The 15616-nt window shown below is 45.9% G+C and overlaps 2 protein-coding genes across 2 annotated transcripts in view; both read left to right on the top strand.

The window, feature by feature from the left end:
• Positions 1 to 1789: 1789 nt before the first annotated feature.
• On the top strand, positions 1790 to 5399 carry CTNNBIP1 (catenin beta interacting protein 1). Its single transcript, XM_015821431.1, has 3 exons — positions 1790 to 1898; positions 3155 to 3245; positions 5312 to 5399. The coding sequence occupies exons 1-3, from the start codon at positions 1803 to 1805 to the stop codon at positions 5368 to 5370; spliced, it is 246 nt and encodes an 81-aa protein (XP_015676917.1). The 5' UTR covers positions 1790 to 1802; the 3' UTR covers positions 5371 to 5399.
• Positions 5400 to 15484: 10085 nt separating this feature from the next.
• The window catches only part of CLSTN1 (calsyntenin 1), a 37716-nt gene continuing 37584 nt past the window's right edge, over positions 15485 to 15616 (top strand). The window contains exon 1 of the mRNA XM_015821418.1: positions 15485 to 15551. Coding sequence (XP_015676904.1) covers positions 15485 to 15551 — 67 coding nt within the window. The remainder of the gene's footprint in view (positions 15552 to 15616) is intronic.

Below are 15616 nucleotides of genomic sequence, written 5' to 3' on the forward strand. Positions count from 1 at the left end.
TGCCAGTTTTACTTTGTAGCCAGCTTCATGGGGGGTGGGGGGGAGAGGATAAAATGCATTAAGCCCCGTCACTTAAATCCCAGCCATGGGATTGCTTTATAGTTAACAGTGCTAAAAGTTTTGTGGCTTCGCTTGAAACAAACAAATAAAAAAAAAATCAGATTATCTGTGTTAGCCACAGGGAAAAATCCCCAAATCCCTACTGGGACAAAAACCTCTCAACATGGCACAAAACCTTCTGAAGCTGAAACATGTAATGTAAGGGTTTTAATTTTGTCTGGGATTTCAATGTAGCCTTTGATGTATCTGACTTTAACTACTTCAGGCTGCATATGCCGTAGTTGTAAAATAGTCCTCCTTGTAGGAAACGAGTATCAAAGCATTTTGCCTATGCAAATGGGTGGATTAAAACTGTGCGGGGAGTTTTTACTCGCCATCCAGAGTCATGAGAGTTGGATGGCGCAGTTATGATATTAATAATAAATGTTTATTTTCAGAGAAGTGCTTTAGTACTGTGTGTGAGCTCCCATCTGCATCTGTGAAATGGGACCATTAAAAGCAGGCCTCATCTGATGATTAGGGTAGCTCCATATCACCCACCAATTTTGTTCACTTGTCTGGTGGATGGCAACAAGGCCGGCCATAATTTGGCATTGTATATCTGTAGCTGTTGACCATTAGGCCAAGCCTATATCTAACAGTCCTACAAATTTGTTTATAGTTTAGTAGGTTGTCTGAACCCTGAAAATGTATAGTTTGGTAGTGAGATTAAGCATGTTATATAAACAGATCTAGCAAGTTTTTTTATCTTTTTCTGTTACTTCAGGAACTTCCCTTCTTGGAGAAAGGAAAGCATTAATCTTCTAGGATACTGGGCTGAGAATGGAAACACACCTTATGTGGACTGCACACATTATGCCCTTTTGGTTGTCGCTAAAATTATTATGGATTTACCAATGTGTTTAGATACATGTTGAGAAGCATTGCAGCCCGTGTGTCTTATCAGCTTTGTGAAGCAACTCTGAACAAAACAGTTTTCCTTGTTGTAAAACAGCTTTCATTAAAATAGGCATCCCCTTCTTCCTGCTCAACTACTTTTATTACCACCAAATGAACTCTTTTTCTTTTAATTGTCCTGCCGTTTTTTTGAAGACAGAAGTTTTCCTCCAGGAGCTGAAACGTTTAATTTAACATTAAAAGAACAAAAACTAATTAGAGCTAATGTTCAAACACGGGGTAGAGAACAACTTGCATTTTTTTCACCAGGCGAGACTTGAACCAAAGCGGGATATTTAACCTATTTAGAACTAGTTTTGGGGTGTCTATTAAAAATCTGTTGCTTTGTTCTCACAGGGTTGCTGTTTGTGGCATTTCCAGGCTAGCAGATCACAATCAAGTACTCTGGTGAGTTTGTTGTTACTCTGTGGAGCTGGGAAAGTGGCAGCAAATAGCTTGGAAGCCCTAAATGTGTGTCTTGTTTTGAGTGAGTAGAAGGAAAAAGAGGACTTATTTCTGTGTTATGGAATCATTTAAGTGGAAGGAATCTTAAAAAGTTATCTAGTCCAGTCCCCTGCTTATTGCAGGATCTACTAAAAGTCATCTAACTTCCGAACGTTCTCCCCATACAAAGAACATCCCATGAACTCAGGTGACAACATGTTCCACCAAACGGAAGGGCATGCAAAGCGTGCTGTTAGCAGTTGGCACTGCAGAGTCTCTCCCCATCCCCAGGATTAATCAAATATAGTAAATACTGCTGTCTTGTCCTCTCTTCAGAAGTCTTCAAAACTGGAAAAAAGGGAATGAACCGTGAGGCTGTTCCTGGGAAAAGTCCGGAGGAGATGTACATTCAGCAGAAAGTGAGAGTCCTGCTAATGCTTAGAAAGATGGGATCAAACGTACGTATCCATGCCGTGAGCTCGTAAGCGTTATTAATAGCCTGGGTTTTTCATCTTCTGGTTGACCAGGTTTACTCTGCTGACTTTCTGGAAGACAATTTTTTTATGTGTTGCAAGCTGCCAAAGGGTTTATTTCGTTATTTCTGAGATGATCACTCTATAATCCCCACCAACTTTAAGAGATTAGCAATATTAATCCCAATCGTTATAGATAAATTAGATCAATGTTTTCAATATCTGGAGGGTCATTCCCTGTGCTACTGGTGCAATTTTTTTGCCCATTTGGTCTAGTGCAGGGGTAGGCAACCTTGGCTCTTTTATGACTCGTGGACTTCAACTCCCAGAATTCCTCAGCCAGCATGGCTCAGCTTGGAAACCTCTCCCTTTCCACTCAGCATGGCTGGCTCAGGAATTCTGGGAGTTGAAGTCCACGAGTCATAAAAGAGCCAAGATTGCCTACCCCTGGTCTAGTGGTTAAGGCAGCAGGTTAGAAAGTGGGAGTTGAAGTCCACCAGTCATCAAAGAGCCAAGGTTGCCTACCCCTGGTCTAGTGGTTAAGGCAGGCTAGAAACTGGTTCCACTTTAGGCATGAAAACTATCTGGGCGACTTTGGGCCAGCTCCTCTCTCTCTCTCAGCCCAGCCCACCTCATAGAGTTGTCGTTGTGGGAAAATAGATGGAGGAAAGAGAATAAATGTCAACCATCCCACTCAGTCATCTAGCAAAGAAAGACTCCTGGCCATTTGATTTTGCCACGAATATACTTTACTGAAGCTTAAGTGCTTACAGGAGTAGTGAAGCTGAATCTGAGGTTTTCCCACACAAACAATACAAAGTAAATTTTCCTCTCCTCCCTCCATCCCTCTGTTATCTGTAAATGTCCAATCAGTGCTTGTATATTGTGTAGGAAACAGGCTTTCTGTCCCCAGCTCTGCATACCGATAACTGAGAAGCTGAAGCTTCTCACAATTTGGCCGGCTCCCCCCTTTTTTCCCTCATTACATCCCAATCTTTCCCTCCCCCCCCTGCTAATGTCAGGCTGTCAGCTCATGAAGCTTGGATAGGAGAGAGGCAGCTGTGACAATGAGTATATTCTCCGCCTTGAGTTATCTTCAGAAATACAAAGGTGGGATACAAATAAATAAAAATAAATACGTGAATAAAGTTGCCGCCAACTTAAAAAGCAAGCGGGCAGAGACTTGATCTTCCAGCTGCTTTGTTTTGCCTAACTGGGTTTTTGGTTGTGCCCTTTTCCAGTTAACCAGCAGCGAAGAGGAGTTCTTGCGGACGTACGCAGGCGTAGTGAATAGCCAGCTTAGCCAGCTTCCTCAGCACTCTATTGACCAAGGTGAGTCACAGTTTATAGCTTCTTTTGCTACAAGTGACTAACGTGGAAGCCCTTTAGTTCATTTTGAAAGGGCAGAAATAGTAAAAGCACAGCGGTCGCCTTCTCTCCCCTACACCACCCATAACATGGGTTGTTGTTTTTTCTTTTAATGTTAAAACCAGGATTCTCCATTTAGTATTTTCATTACTTACCCTGGGGATCTATAAACGGGAGCGCAATGTAGCTACTGATAACATTTAATGGGTTTCAAACGACCTGCTTCTCGTCTACGGTGTTTGAAGTGCGTTACTGTGTCCCGCTGAAGCGTGCTGACGAGTAGCATTTCTTTCTCAACGGTTTTAGTCCATCTAATAACTATATCCGTAGATGGGCAATACAGAATGCTCATTAGGGGAGTTGAATAAAAATCCTGCATTTCCTCAACGAAAGAACAGAGCCAGAAGACTAAAAAATCCAGCAACCCAATGGAAGGGTTAGCCACTAGATGGCAGCACACTCTTAGAAAACGGAATAAGAAGCTCACAATTCACACTTGTGTGTTGTCTTCCCAAAGCTCCGTGCCTCGAGTGGAACACTGACTTTCAAAACCAAGTTGCCACTGATTTTATGGCTTGTTCAGAAGTGACCTGGGAATGTAGGATTGCTCCTAATTGCAAACCTGTGACACGCTTGCCCTTCTATGGCTGTTCCCCAAGGTTATTTCCACTAGGGCTGGTTCGGCTGCAGTTGATAGAAACAGCTTTTTCCCTGCTGCCGAAGAGTCAGCTTTCCGCTTTCCTCCGGTTGGTAGTTGATGGGCAAAATTCCTAAAGTGCCTGGCTGAGGAATTCTGGGAGTTGAAGTCCACAAGTCATAAAAGGGCCAAGTTTGAAGACCCCTGATCTAAGGCTTCGGGATCACTCTTTTGACCTGGCTCAGAAGTTCCAAACAGCGGGGCCGAGGTGTAGATAAGATAAGATAAGATAAGATAGCCTATATTGTAATTTTTTAAACTGTGGGTGCAATGGCACACATCAAAAATGAAATTTAGTTGCCCGCTCTCAAAGTGAACACGTACGTGACACACACCTAAACATACTATATACAACATGTGTATAGATAGACCCACACCCCTATATATACACAATAAATGAATATTAAACACTGTCCATCTTGAGAAGCACAGACCTGCAACCTCCATCCATCCTTTCCTTCCTTCCTTCCTTCCTTCCTTCCTTCCTTCCTTCCTTCCTTCCTTCCTTCCTTCCTTCCCAACCTGTTTTGATCTTCTCTGCATTAGCTCTCTGCCTGTTAAAGAGAGAGCAAAAAAGAGGCTGTTCCAATAATGCTGCTTTACACTTCTCACTAGGAGTACCTGGGGCACATCCAAGTGTATGTTTGTTTGTGAAACGAACGGGAAGGCTGGAGTCGGGCAGAGCTGCCGGCTCCTTCCCAGGGCGGCTGGAATCCTGGATGGTTTCCTCTGAAGTGGCAGGGCCAACCTTTGGTGGCTCTGGCAGCTCTGGTTGCTATAGCAATAGAGCTAAGTTGGTTCTAGCAGAAGCCGGATCCCTTGGGGAGCGCAGAGCTGAGATGCAAACATAGTCTGGGCAGGTAGACTTAGGACTGAACAACACAGCCATTCCACAAAGCCCAAAGTTGTAAAGGGAGAAAATCCCCTGGAGGTTGGAGAGCCTCTCACAATAATGGTGAGGACGTGGATTGTGTGCAGTTGTCGTGCCTACGTTAGCTCCATATGCACAGGCTGCGTCAAAGCAGATGCCGCAGCATTTACCTTGCTATGCATGAGATCCACAACTATTTACTCCAGACTTGAATGAAGGCTAAGGATGCTTTTTAAAAATCACTTAGATCTATTGAGCAGCGCGAAGGCCGCGTTTCCCCCAGTTTTGTGCAATGCCTGTCTGGCCTAGGAGGAAACGACAGTTCCCAGAATTCCCAGTTTGGGGGGGGGCGTGTTGGCCGAGCCTTTGTGAGACCCAGTCCAAAGGCATCCAGACCGTTACCCTCATTGTTGGCGCTCGACAAAAGAAGCCAACCTCTTTCCTCATTTTTGTGTGTTGCAGGTGCCGAGGACGGCGTGATGGCATTTTCCAGATCAGAGACCGAAGACAGAAGACAGTAACTGGACCGGCTCTTGGTGCTATATATATATAGAACTGGAAAAAGGGGCAAACAACGTGCTGGGCAGTTGAAAAAGATGAGAGGACCCCCCCTCCCTCAGTCCCTTTGCCCTCTCCTAACGTTGTTGTGGCCTCACAACAGCTTCTCCCTGCTCTAAATTCTTTGCCTCTCCTCTCCAGCCTCCTGAATGCGTTTCACAGCCCTCGGGGTTCGGTTCCCTTCTTTTTGGCGCCCTAGGTTTGTCGCCCGATCCAGGATAAAACTCCGGGAATGTGTTTAGGATTGGCTTCACCCACCCACCCACGCCTCCACCCGTAAAAAGCGAACTGATTGGCAGATTCAGAGAACTCGACAGCCCACCCCTACCCCCTCGTTTAATTTTGCTTTCTTTTTCTTTTTATGAATGGTTGCTGACGGTCCCGTTTGCCAAGCCTTCAGGCTTCAGTGCTTATGTAGGTCAGGCTTGTGTATTTTTGGAGAAGGGGCTTGGTCATGGGCAACTGGACGAGGCTTGTAGATGTTTTGCTGAGGTCAGTGTTTCCTTTTTGCTGGAATCTTGAGGGGGAGGGATGGCGGGGAAGAGGGGGATCTGTGTGTTTTAGTTATCGCCGTTGCAATTTCTTGAGACCGTGGGAGAAGCAGACCTTTGCCTCTATTTATTATAAGCTTGCTTGCCTTTCCGAAGAAGCCAGCATTCAGGGCTGACTTTCCCCTAACATTTCCACCCTCCCTCAGAAATTCCTCTTTTTCTGGAGTGTCTTCAGGCTGGAAGGAAGCGCTCAAAAGCCTAGAGATGAGAGATTGAATCTCCAATTTAAAAAAAAAACAAAAAAAACCCAAGAAACCATGTTTTTACTCAGGAGATTTGCTGACACTCTTGCAGGCATTAATGGGTTCGGACCTGTTTTGCTGGTTAGCGATCGATCTAATTTCTGAGCTTGCTTTTGGGGGGGGAACGAAATCTACTCTCCGTGGCTCCAGGTGGTAGAACCAATTTGCAGTATTAGTTATAGACCAGAGTATTAGGATCCCCCCAAAGCTCCTTCATCCACGTCTTTCCTCGCAGAAAGGCAGCACTGCTGGCTGGGGAATCCTGGGAGTTGAAGTCCAGACATCTTAAAGTTGCCAAGGTTGAGAAACACTAGGAGAAAAGGAGAATTGATTTGCAGGGGGGTGCAAATGAAGCTTCATTTCTTGGGTGCCAAGGGTGGTCCCCTGGGGAAATCCACAATAAAAATATAGGTGACCTTTTCAGTAAAATTGTAAGTGCTTCTAGAAAGTTAGATATTTTTGGGGGGGTCTTTTTTTGTTAAAAAAAAATATATGGACGCAGAAGGCCAGCTCTTGAAAAGGACAAATTCTTTTTTTTCCAGGCCATACCTGTTTTCCACACTGTAGAGACTCCAGATTGTCTTCCTGGTGTTATAGGAAATTGTCTTCCCCAGAGCATCAAACTGATGTTTGTGTCTCACCCTCCTTTTCAATAAATGGTACAATTTGGACTGTGGTTTTGTGGACAGGACCAGCTTAAGATTCCATCACCGCCTGGTGTTGTTTGTTTTGCTTTGTTAACTTATTTTTAATACTCTTCGGTGGTGCTCTTCCCAAAACTCAGCGTACCCCCCTCTCCATCCTCAATAATGCTCTCTTTAAACATTGCTCTTAATTCTGTTGACGGGTTTCCTCCCCCCCCCCCCCAAAAAGCTGCACTGCGCTTCTGCCTGCTGCTGGCCTCCTGTTCCAAAATCCATTTGTAAAGCAGTTTAAAAAGGCTACTCACTCTGTCCCGGCCCTTTTTTCCAGTGCTGTCCTTCTGTGTCGTATAGGGATGAGATGCTGAACAACTGGTGCCAACCTAGGATCGTTGCCAGTGGTATAAACGTCCTCGGTGGGGTGGGAGGGGGGGAAATGGCCCTCAAGAAAGCCCATTGACGGCTCAATCTGGTGTCTGGATGGGTTGAATAGGCAATGTGGCTGTAGGCTGTGGTGTGTGCTCGGCGTTTCCAAACGGCTAAGAAAAACAAAGTGAGTGTCTCTGTTTTTTAAAAAACTTCTGGAGGGCTAAAATGTACCTTGAAGGGGTGGGAAAATACAGATTTAAGAGCTCTTCTGTGTATCTCGTTTTTTGTGTTCATCGATGACAAAAGCAGAATTTACTGGGGGGGTGGGGGATGGAGAGGGCAGAAGATCTAAAAGGTAGTGGGGTTGTGGGAGGAGGAGTGCACTCACAATGTTGCCTAGTTTGGGTCATGAAACATCTGCAAGAAAACCACCAAGCTCAGAGAGCACCAAGGACCCCATAATCCTCTTTCTCTTCTGCTCTGCAAACCCCACTCCCTTCTAGCATGGATGATGTTACCTAGTTGGGTCATGAAACGTCTGCAAGAAAACCACTAAGCTCAGAGAGCACCAAGGACCCCATAATCATCCTCCTCCTCCTCCACCATCATTCTGCAAACCCCACTCCCTTCTAGCACTGATGATGTTACCTAGTTGCGTAATGAAACATCCACAAGAAAACCACCAAGCTTAGAGAGCACCAAGGACCCCATAATCATCCTCCTCCTCCTCCATTCTGCAAACCCCACTCCCTTCTAGCACTGATGATGTTACCTAGTTAGGTAACAAAACGTCTGCAAGAAAACCACCCAGCTGAGAGAGCGCCAAGGACTCCTCAGGTTGCGCCTTTTTGAACATTTGCAGGTGGAGACGCCCAAAAATGTTGCAAGGGGAATGCTTTCCAAGAGACCCGCCCACCAGCCATGCCCTCGTTCCTCCCTGCCTAAAGTAATATTCCCAGTCAGCCCAAAGCGGTGAGTCCTCATTAAGGCGTCCAGGGTCCCCTTGCCCTGGCACTCCTCCCCCCCAGACCCCAAACAACGATTTATATCCTGCAAACAGCCAGCTTCCTCCCAAACTTTTCCCTACTAGCTCTGGGCGGTGCAGTTTGTGCCCATCCAGGATCCGCCACAGGAGCCTTGCCCGATGCCAACCTTCCCCGGCCCGGGTGGGTCCCTTTGAGAAACACCCCTTGTCTCCACACACGGCTTGTTCCACTTGCCAGATGTTTTCAGGGCTGCAAATTAGCCAGGCTGCCATTTCCCAACGGGCCTCGTCTTGGGCGGGTGGGCGAGGAAGATTGTTCCTCCGGCTCTGTGCCGTTCTCCCACATTAGCTTGGCAGGGAGCCAATTACTTAAAAGGAGCCAGATCGAATAAACCCAGATGGTGTTTTTCTAGGCAGCGCGCAATGCCAGATTTGGGCTGGACATTTTCCCTTCCTCCTCCTCCTGCAGTGTTATTTTGTTCACCTGATAGGCTTCAATTTCTGTTTCCTCTTGGGTAGCATCTTTCTGTTCCCTTGAAGGATGATGCGCTTCTATTACTAAAACGGAATCGGGGAGGGGGGGGAAACGCTACACAAGAAAGTCCTTCAAGTAAATCGGACTATTTGATTTGGTTTAATCCAAAACGGTGTCCTTCCTACAGCAGGCTAACCGGAAGAAATCCCCTTTATTATTCCACAATCCAGAAACTGGTTTGATTGGAATAGGGCCGGGTGGGTAATTTGCTCCAATCCAGCAAGGCTGAAGTTACATTAAAATCCCTTTAAAAGTCACCAATATAATTATGGACCAACCTCCCAACGTGTTCCACAAAGGACCACTGAGATGGTCAGGGGAAATGAAGGGAGATTGAAGAAACAGGCCATCAAAAGGGAGGTCAGAAAAAAATTAGCTCCTGGTCTCACGTCCATGTCATGGAATAAGGTTTCAAATAGGCTGAAGGCCGTGAATAATTTCCTAATATTAAATGGTAGGAAATCAAATAATAGTTTCCTGATAGAGCAGCTTCACGGGGACTTGAGAAAAGGCCTCAGCTTCACTTCTCTGGTGGTCTTCGAGCAAATTCTGGACATGGGTGATTCTAATAAAGGAGAATATTTCTAGCTCAGGGTTGACATGAGGGGTCCTTGGTGCTCTCTGAGCTTGGTGGCTTTCTTGCAGACGTTTCATGACCAAGCTAGGGAACATCATCAGTGCTAGAAGGGAGTGGGGTTTGTGAAGAGGAGGGGGGATGACTGGGGGGTCCTTGGTGCTTGCTGAGCATCGTGGTTTTCTTGCAGACGTTTCATGACCAAACCAGATAACATCATCAGTGTTAGAAGGGAGTGTGGTTTGTGAAGAGGAGGAGGAAGAGGATTATGGGGTCCTGGGTACTGGCTGAGCTTGGTGGTTTTCTTGCAGACGTTTCATTACCCAACTAGGTAACATCATCAGTGCTCAGTTCAGAGAACCAAGGACCCTCCTTTGAGATTCTTTCGTTTGGATCATTTCATTTCCTTTGGATCCAGGACTGAGCGCCGGGGTTGGATTCCGTGGGCATAACAGGCCATCTTCTAACCAGGATTTCAACTTCGTTGCAGTTAAATTAACAACTGCACAGGCAGCCATGCCTCCCCATTGGAAGCCGTGCGAGCTTTGGGGCTCAAGTTCTTGCTTGTCAGGGTGTTGGGGTGGATCCCGTGGGTGCAAAGGACAAGGGGATTCATCAATCACGCCTGAGGGAGGGAATCCCACGTTCTGTTTTTTTTTAAAAAAAAAAACAACTCTTTTTTTTTAGTATGACAAATGCTTCGTTTCTCTCTGCAGGAGAAAGGGCCTCATTGAGGAGTTGTATTATTCCTTAATTAATTAATAACAAGGCTATGCTCTGAGCTTCGGTGGGACTGCCGAACATCCTTCCGGAGAAATAACACGGAGGGGAGGCAGGTCGGTGGAAGAACGGGGAGCAAAGGCCTATAATTGTGCTAATAAACCGCAGAGCAAAAGATGCAATTAATATGCCATCGGAATAAAAGGCGCCTATGCTAATAACAGAGGCGAATGGGGGGGGTCTACGCGGCTGGCTCAGTCCTGGGCTGTAGGATGGTGCTGTTTATGCTTTTTCAAATTAGCAGCAGGGAAGAAATTCACACCCACAACCGAGTAGATCTCCTCTCCAGGCAGAGCTTTGGAGCCTGACAGAGGAAAAAGGCAGCTTTTGAGTTGTGGGTCTGGTTTGCCCACCAGTTTAAGCGTGGCGAGGACGATGCCGCCTGACGTCTGACAGGGTTGCTTGGGTGGATCCCAACTCCCATAATGTACAGCCAACACAGCAGGGGTGTTGTCCAGTTCAAATCTCCCTCCAGAGTGGGCCGGTCCATCTAGTCCCATTCTGATGCACCAAAGTCAGCTGTGCCCCTCCTGATTAGCTTAGGGCAGTGGTTCTCAACCTTTTTAATGCCGCGACCCCAACCGGTCGTAAGTCGAGGACTAAACTGGTCGTAAGTCGAGGACTAAACCGGTCGTAAGTCGAGGACTAAACCGGTCGTAAGTCGAGGACTACCCAACCGGTCGTAAGTCGAGGACTTTCCCTGCCCGGGAGCGCCGCACATGCGTAGTTCCGCCCCCTGCGCCGGCCAAGGCGTAGCTGGCAAGCGGCAGAGACAGAGCAGGCCGACCACCAGCTGGCCCAGCCCAAGGGAGGTAAGGCACCCGCCGGAAAAGGGGGAAAAAATGGCGGACAAAAAAAATGGCGGCCAGCCTTGCTTGGCGACCCCCGTGAAATGGTCGATCGACCCCAAATGGGGTCCCGACCCACAGGTTGAGAACCACTGGCTTAGGGGTAGACAAATGCCCCCCACCGTGCTATTTGAGATCGAAAGGGGGGGTTCTACCTTTGGTATTGCCCAAGTCATACTAGTACTTCCTGCCATTGTCCCCCCCCCCATACACCAAAAATGGTATTAGCCCAAAAGCTCTGAGCTGGGGGGGGTGTCCCCCTTTATATACCCCTTTCCCTCCAAACCTGCTGGCACCTGATTGGTGGCACCATGTGGGGCTTCTCTCATTGGCTCCTGGTCCAACTGTTCCATTGGCCTTCCAGCTGGCCAAGAGACCAATGGCCACCTGGGCTGTCAACGGCAGCATCCCCATTGGCTGAAAATGGCGAGTTTGGCCACTCCTGAATTGTATATAAATGAGTGGAGCCTAGCTCTCTTTTCCTCCTCAGATTTAATTAACTGGCATCGGCTCCAGAACACGGGGTTCCTACCCTGCGGTAAGCCATCATCTTGAATAAACCACATTTATTCCTAAACCACACTTAGCCCTCTTTCACAAAGGCGGATAGCTGGGATCACACATTATCAAGTGAGATCAAACCGGGATGGACTAACCCTGACCATTTGGGGAAGGAATTTTCTCTGTAAGAAAATGGCACTTAAATCTGGCTGGCTCTCATAAACCCAATTGCTATCTCAGTTTGGGGAGAGTGAGGGTCAGTTCCATTGGTGACCTCTGGATCTCTTCGCCCGGCCTACCTCGCAGGGTCGCTATGGAGATCAAACAAAGATCCCATCTTCCCTGTAAAACTAACGTCGCCTTGATTTTTAGGGGGGATATTTGCTGTTTCACTTCAAGACACAACATGTCTGCCCTCTTATGTAGGAGCAAGGCAGATGGAAATATTTTTAAATGTATTTGGTTAGCATCAGAAAGGCCAGGCACTGCAGCCAGGCCTCATGAGGACTAACCACATTCTGAATGTTTTGAGCATATCATTCCCCACCTGACCTCCATACTTTGTGGGCTATGCTTTTGCTTCTGTATATGAATCCTGTCTTGAAATCAGGCCATTCTTAATAAACATAAAGTTTCTAAGCATCCAGAGTTTCAGCAGTACCCATGAGGACTAGAACCTTACTGCTGATGTCTCCAAAGGGGACCGTAGGATGTCACGCTTTCTGCTGGCTGTTCCGTTCAGTCCTTAAGTAGTTTTGCAGTCGGCAACACAAGCTGGCTACATCCGTGGAGGAAAACATGACGGTCAAGTTGCGTTTAGAGACGCTGTTTCTCACAGGCACCCACATACCCACCGTCTACATCCGGAGACCTTTTTTCTCTTTGTTATCCCACTCTGATTGAATTTGCTGATGCTGCTTTCTTTTTACTGGGGAAATATCAGCCTTTCGGCCGTTGGCTGCGTCTCCAAAATGTCAAGGGAAACGATTTTGTGCTTTTTCAATTTGTCTGCGGCCTCTTCAAGCAGCCTACGATGATGCTACGGGGAAAGGAGGGGGAGAGAGGGAGGATACAGGGCTGCACCAAAGAAGATGGGAGTGTGAGAGGAGCGAAAATCTGCCTTCACAACCAAGTCATTCAAAACCTTAGCCAAGGTCTGTCAGTCTAGTTCAGGGGTTCCCAACCTGGGGTGCGAGACGATATTCCGGGGGGGGGGGGAACTTGGGTTTTCAAAATTATAATCTATATGCCATTATTTTGAACTTTTGTAAGGGGTGCGAGAATATATAAGAAGCGTTCTAGGGATGCAGGATATAGAAAAGGTTGGGAGCCACTGGTCTAGCAGGTGGCTCGGCTAAAAGGGATATTTTTTTACCTGGAGGCAAAGAAATGCAAGTTGTTGGGAGAGGCCGTCAACAGGAAATGATCAGTTACATTGATTTTTCTCTTTGTGTAAAAAAAGAAAAGAAAGAAGCCCTGCCTGGGGGACATTGCCATCCTCTGGTGCGATGCAGGCCCACGTGACTGATTTAAAAATAAAACTCAAGCTGGAAACAATAACACCCCAGAGGCTTCGAAGTGTATTCTCTCTGTGTATTTTCTGATTTTGCAAAAGACAAAAAAAAGGGCCTGCCAGGCTATATATTCAAAATTTTTGTGGCTGACAAAAGAGTTAGTGGGAGACTAGTATAGCTATTTCAAGCTCTCCCACTAACTTTTTGTCAGCCACAAAATATTTTGAATTTACAATGTTCACAGTATGTGACGTTTGCCTGCAAAACATGCTCCTAGATTGGAGCGAAACGGCAGAACAGACTGATTTATCCTATACGTGGTAGACCGGGCGCTCCAGCCAACACATGGATATGTGCATACATATATGTATATAGCATGTGTGTATGTGTGTTATGTATGTGTATAGGTGGATATATACTTTCTTTTGAAAGCAGGCAACAGAATTTCATTTTTAATGTGGGCCAATGCGCTTACACTAAAAATAGCAATAAAGGTAATAATAATAATAATAATAATAATAATAATAATAATAATAATAGAAGAAGAAGAAGAAGGAAGAAGAAGAAGAAGAAGAAGAAGAAGAAGAAGAAGAAGAAGAAGAAGAAGAAGAAGAAGAAGAAGAAGAAGAAGAAGAAGAAGAAGAAGAAGAAGAAGAAGAAGAAGAAGAAGAAGAAAGTTGGAAGGGACCTTGGAGGTCTTCTAGTCCAACCCCCTGCTCAGCAGGAAACCCTATACCATTTCAGACAAATGGCTTATCTATCTTATCTGCGGATGAGCCCCAGCACCAATCCGAAAGCTTGGAAGATTAAACCTCTGGTTCTGGTGACTGACCCAGGTTGGATCCTGCAAATGTTGATGCTTGGGGAGCTGTTGGGGTTTTATCAGAAGCATCGAAACGCAATTCACGGGGGAGATTCACTTAACAACCGGGGCAAAACAGGTCGTAAAATCAGGCAGAACTGATTTAATAATCACCTGGTTTGGACGGAGAAATTCTGGCCCGCCTTCTCTTGTGCCATCCCTAAAGGAAGGTCTACGGACCGTCGGTTGCCACAACGAAACCGAACATTTAACATTCCTTTTTTTCCGGCCTAGTCTTTGTGCATTGTTCTTTGTGTCTCGCCTCCACCTTGACCAAATCCTGGAGAATTTGCCCCGATTGCAAGTTCCGCCTACTAGATATTTGTCATTTATTCCAGTATTTGACCTCAGTGGGTAAAAAGAAAAGAAAAGAAAGAAACGCAGCATTGCTTTCCTTTTTTTCCTCTCCTTTCACACATAGATGTAGAAGCAAGGCCAACCAACATCCAGGTTTTGGGTTTATATTTTATATTTATCGGATCGAACTGGAGGAACTTAGTGTGCTGTTTGTGCATGTCAGAATCGCTTTCTCTCTGCGTTTCCTGATTGCATCCTGCGTTTATTTATCCTTTTATCTAGGGAATGTTCAGTGTAGGATATGATTCTCCATTCACAAGCAAAGTACAATATTTAACGCACAATAACATTTTTATGCAACATATACAGGCAGTCCTTGACTTACAACAGTCCCAACCCCTTGAAAAGGAAAAGAGCCTTTTAATAATAATAATAATAATAGCAATAATAATCACAATCACAATGATGATAATGATAATAGTGACAATATTAATAGTACTACTAATCACAATCACAATAATAATAGTAATGATAATGATAGTATTACTACTACTAATAATAATTATGATGATAATGATAATAATAGTGACAATACTAATAATAATCACAATCACAATAATGATGACAATATTAATAATGATAATGATAATTATGATGATAATAGTGACAATACTAATACTAATAATAATCACAATCACAATAATGATAATGACAATACTAATGATGATAATGATAATAATTATGATGATAAGAGTAACAATACTAATACTAATAATCACAATCACAATAATGATGACAATACTAATAATGATAATGATAATAATTATGATGATAATAGTAACAATACTAATAATCACAATCACAATAATGATAATGACAATACTACTAATGATAATAATGATAATAATTATGATGATAATAGTAACAATACTAATACTAATAATAATCACAATCACAATAATGATAATGATAACAGTACTAATAATGATAATGATAATAATAATAATAATAATATTTTTTTATTATTTTATTATTCAACCCCTCTCCCTAGCGAAGAGGCTCCGCCCCGCTCCTCCATCCATCCAGCCGCCTCCTCCCCCCCGCTTCCGTGGCGCAGATGGTACGCCCCTTGTCCCCCCCTCGCGGCTCTCCCCGTTGGTCCCTCCCTCCCTCGCCTAGCAACCGGTGCGGGAGGAGCGGCGAGCGCCTGCGCCGCCATCTTACTTCGTCGCCGGCGGGGGAGGACGCGGCGGCCGCCGGAGCGAAGGGGTCTCTCGCCCGCCCGTTTTCCCCCCTCCTTCGGCGAGTGTGGTGGGCCGTCGGGGCGCGCGCGCGCGGGGCGGAGGAGAAGCCCCCAAGCCCCGCTCGAGCCGGCGAGATGCGGCTGCTGGCCCCGGCCTGCCTCCTGGCGGCGCTGCTCTGCGGCGGCCTCCGCGCCGCCCGAGGTGAGGCGAAAGGTGGCTGAGGGGAGGAGAGGGGGGGTCTGGGGCCGAGCCTGAGGGGGGGAGGG

This window comes from Protobothrops mucrosquamatus, unplaced genomic scaffold (genome assembly GCF_001527695.2).
Source record: "Protobothrops mucrosquamatus isolate PMUCROS unplaced genomic scaffold, P.Mucros_1.0 scaffold1329, whole genome shotgun sequence".
Classification (NCBI taxonomy): domain Eukaryota; kingdom Metazoa; phylum Chordata; class Lepidosauria; order Squamata; family Viperidae; genus Protobothrops; species Protobothrops mucrosquamatus.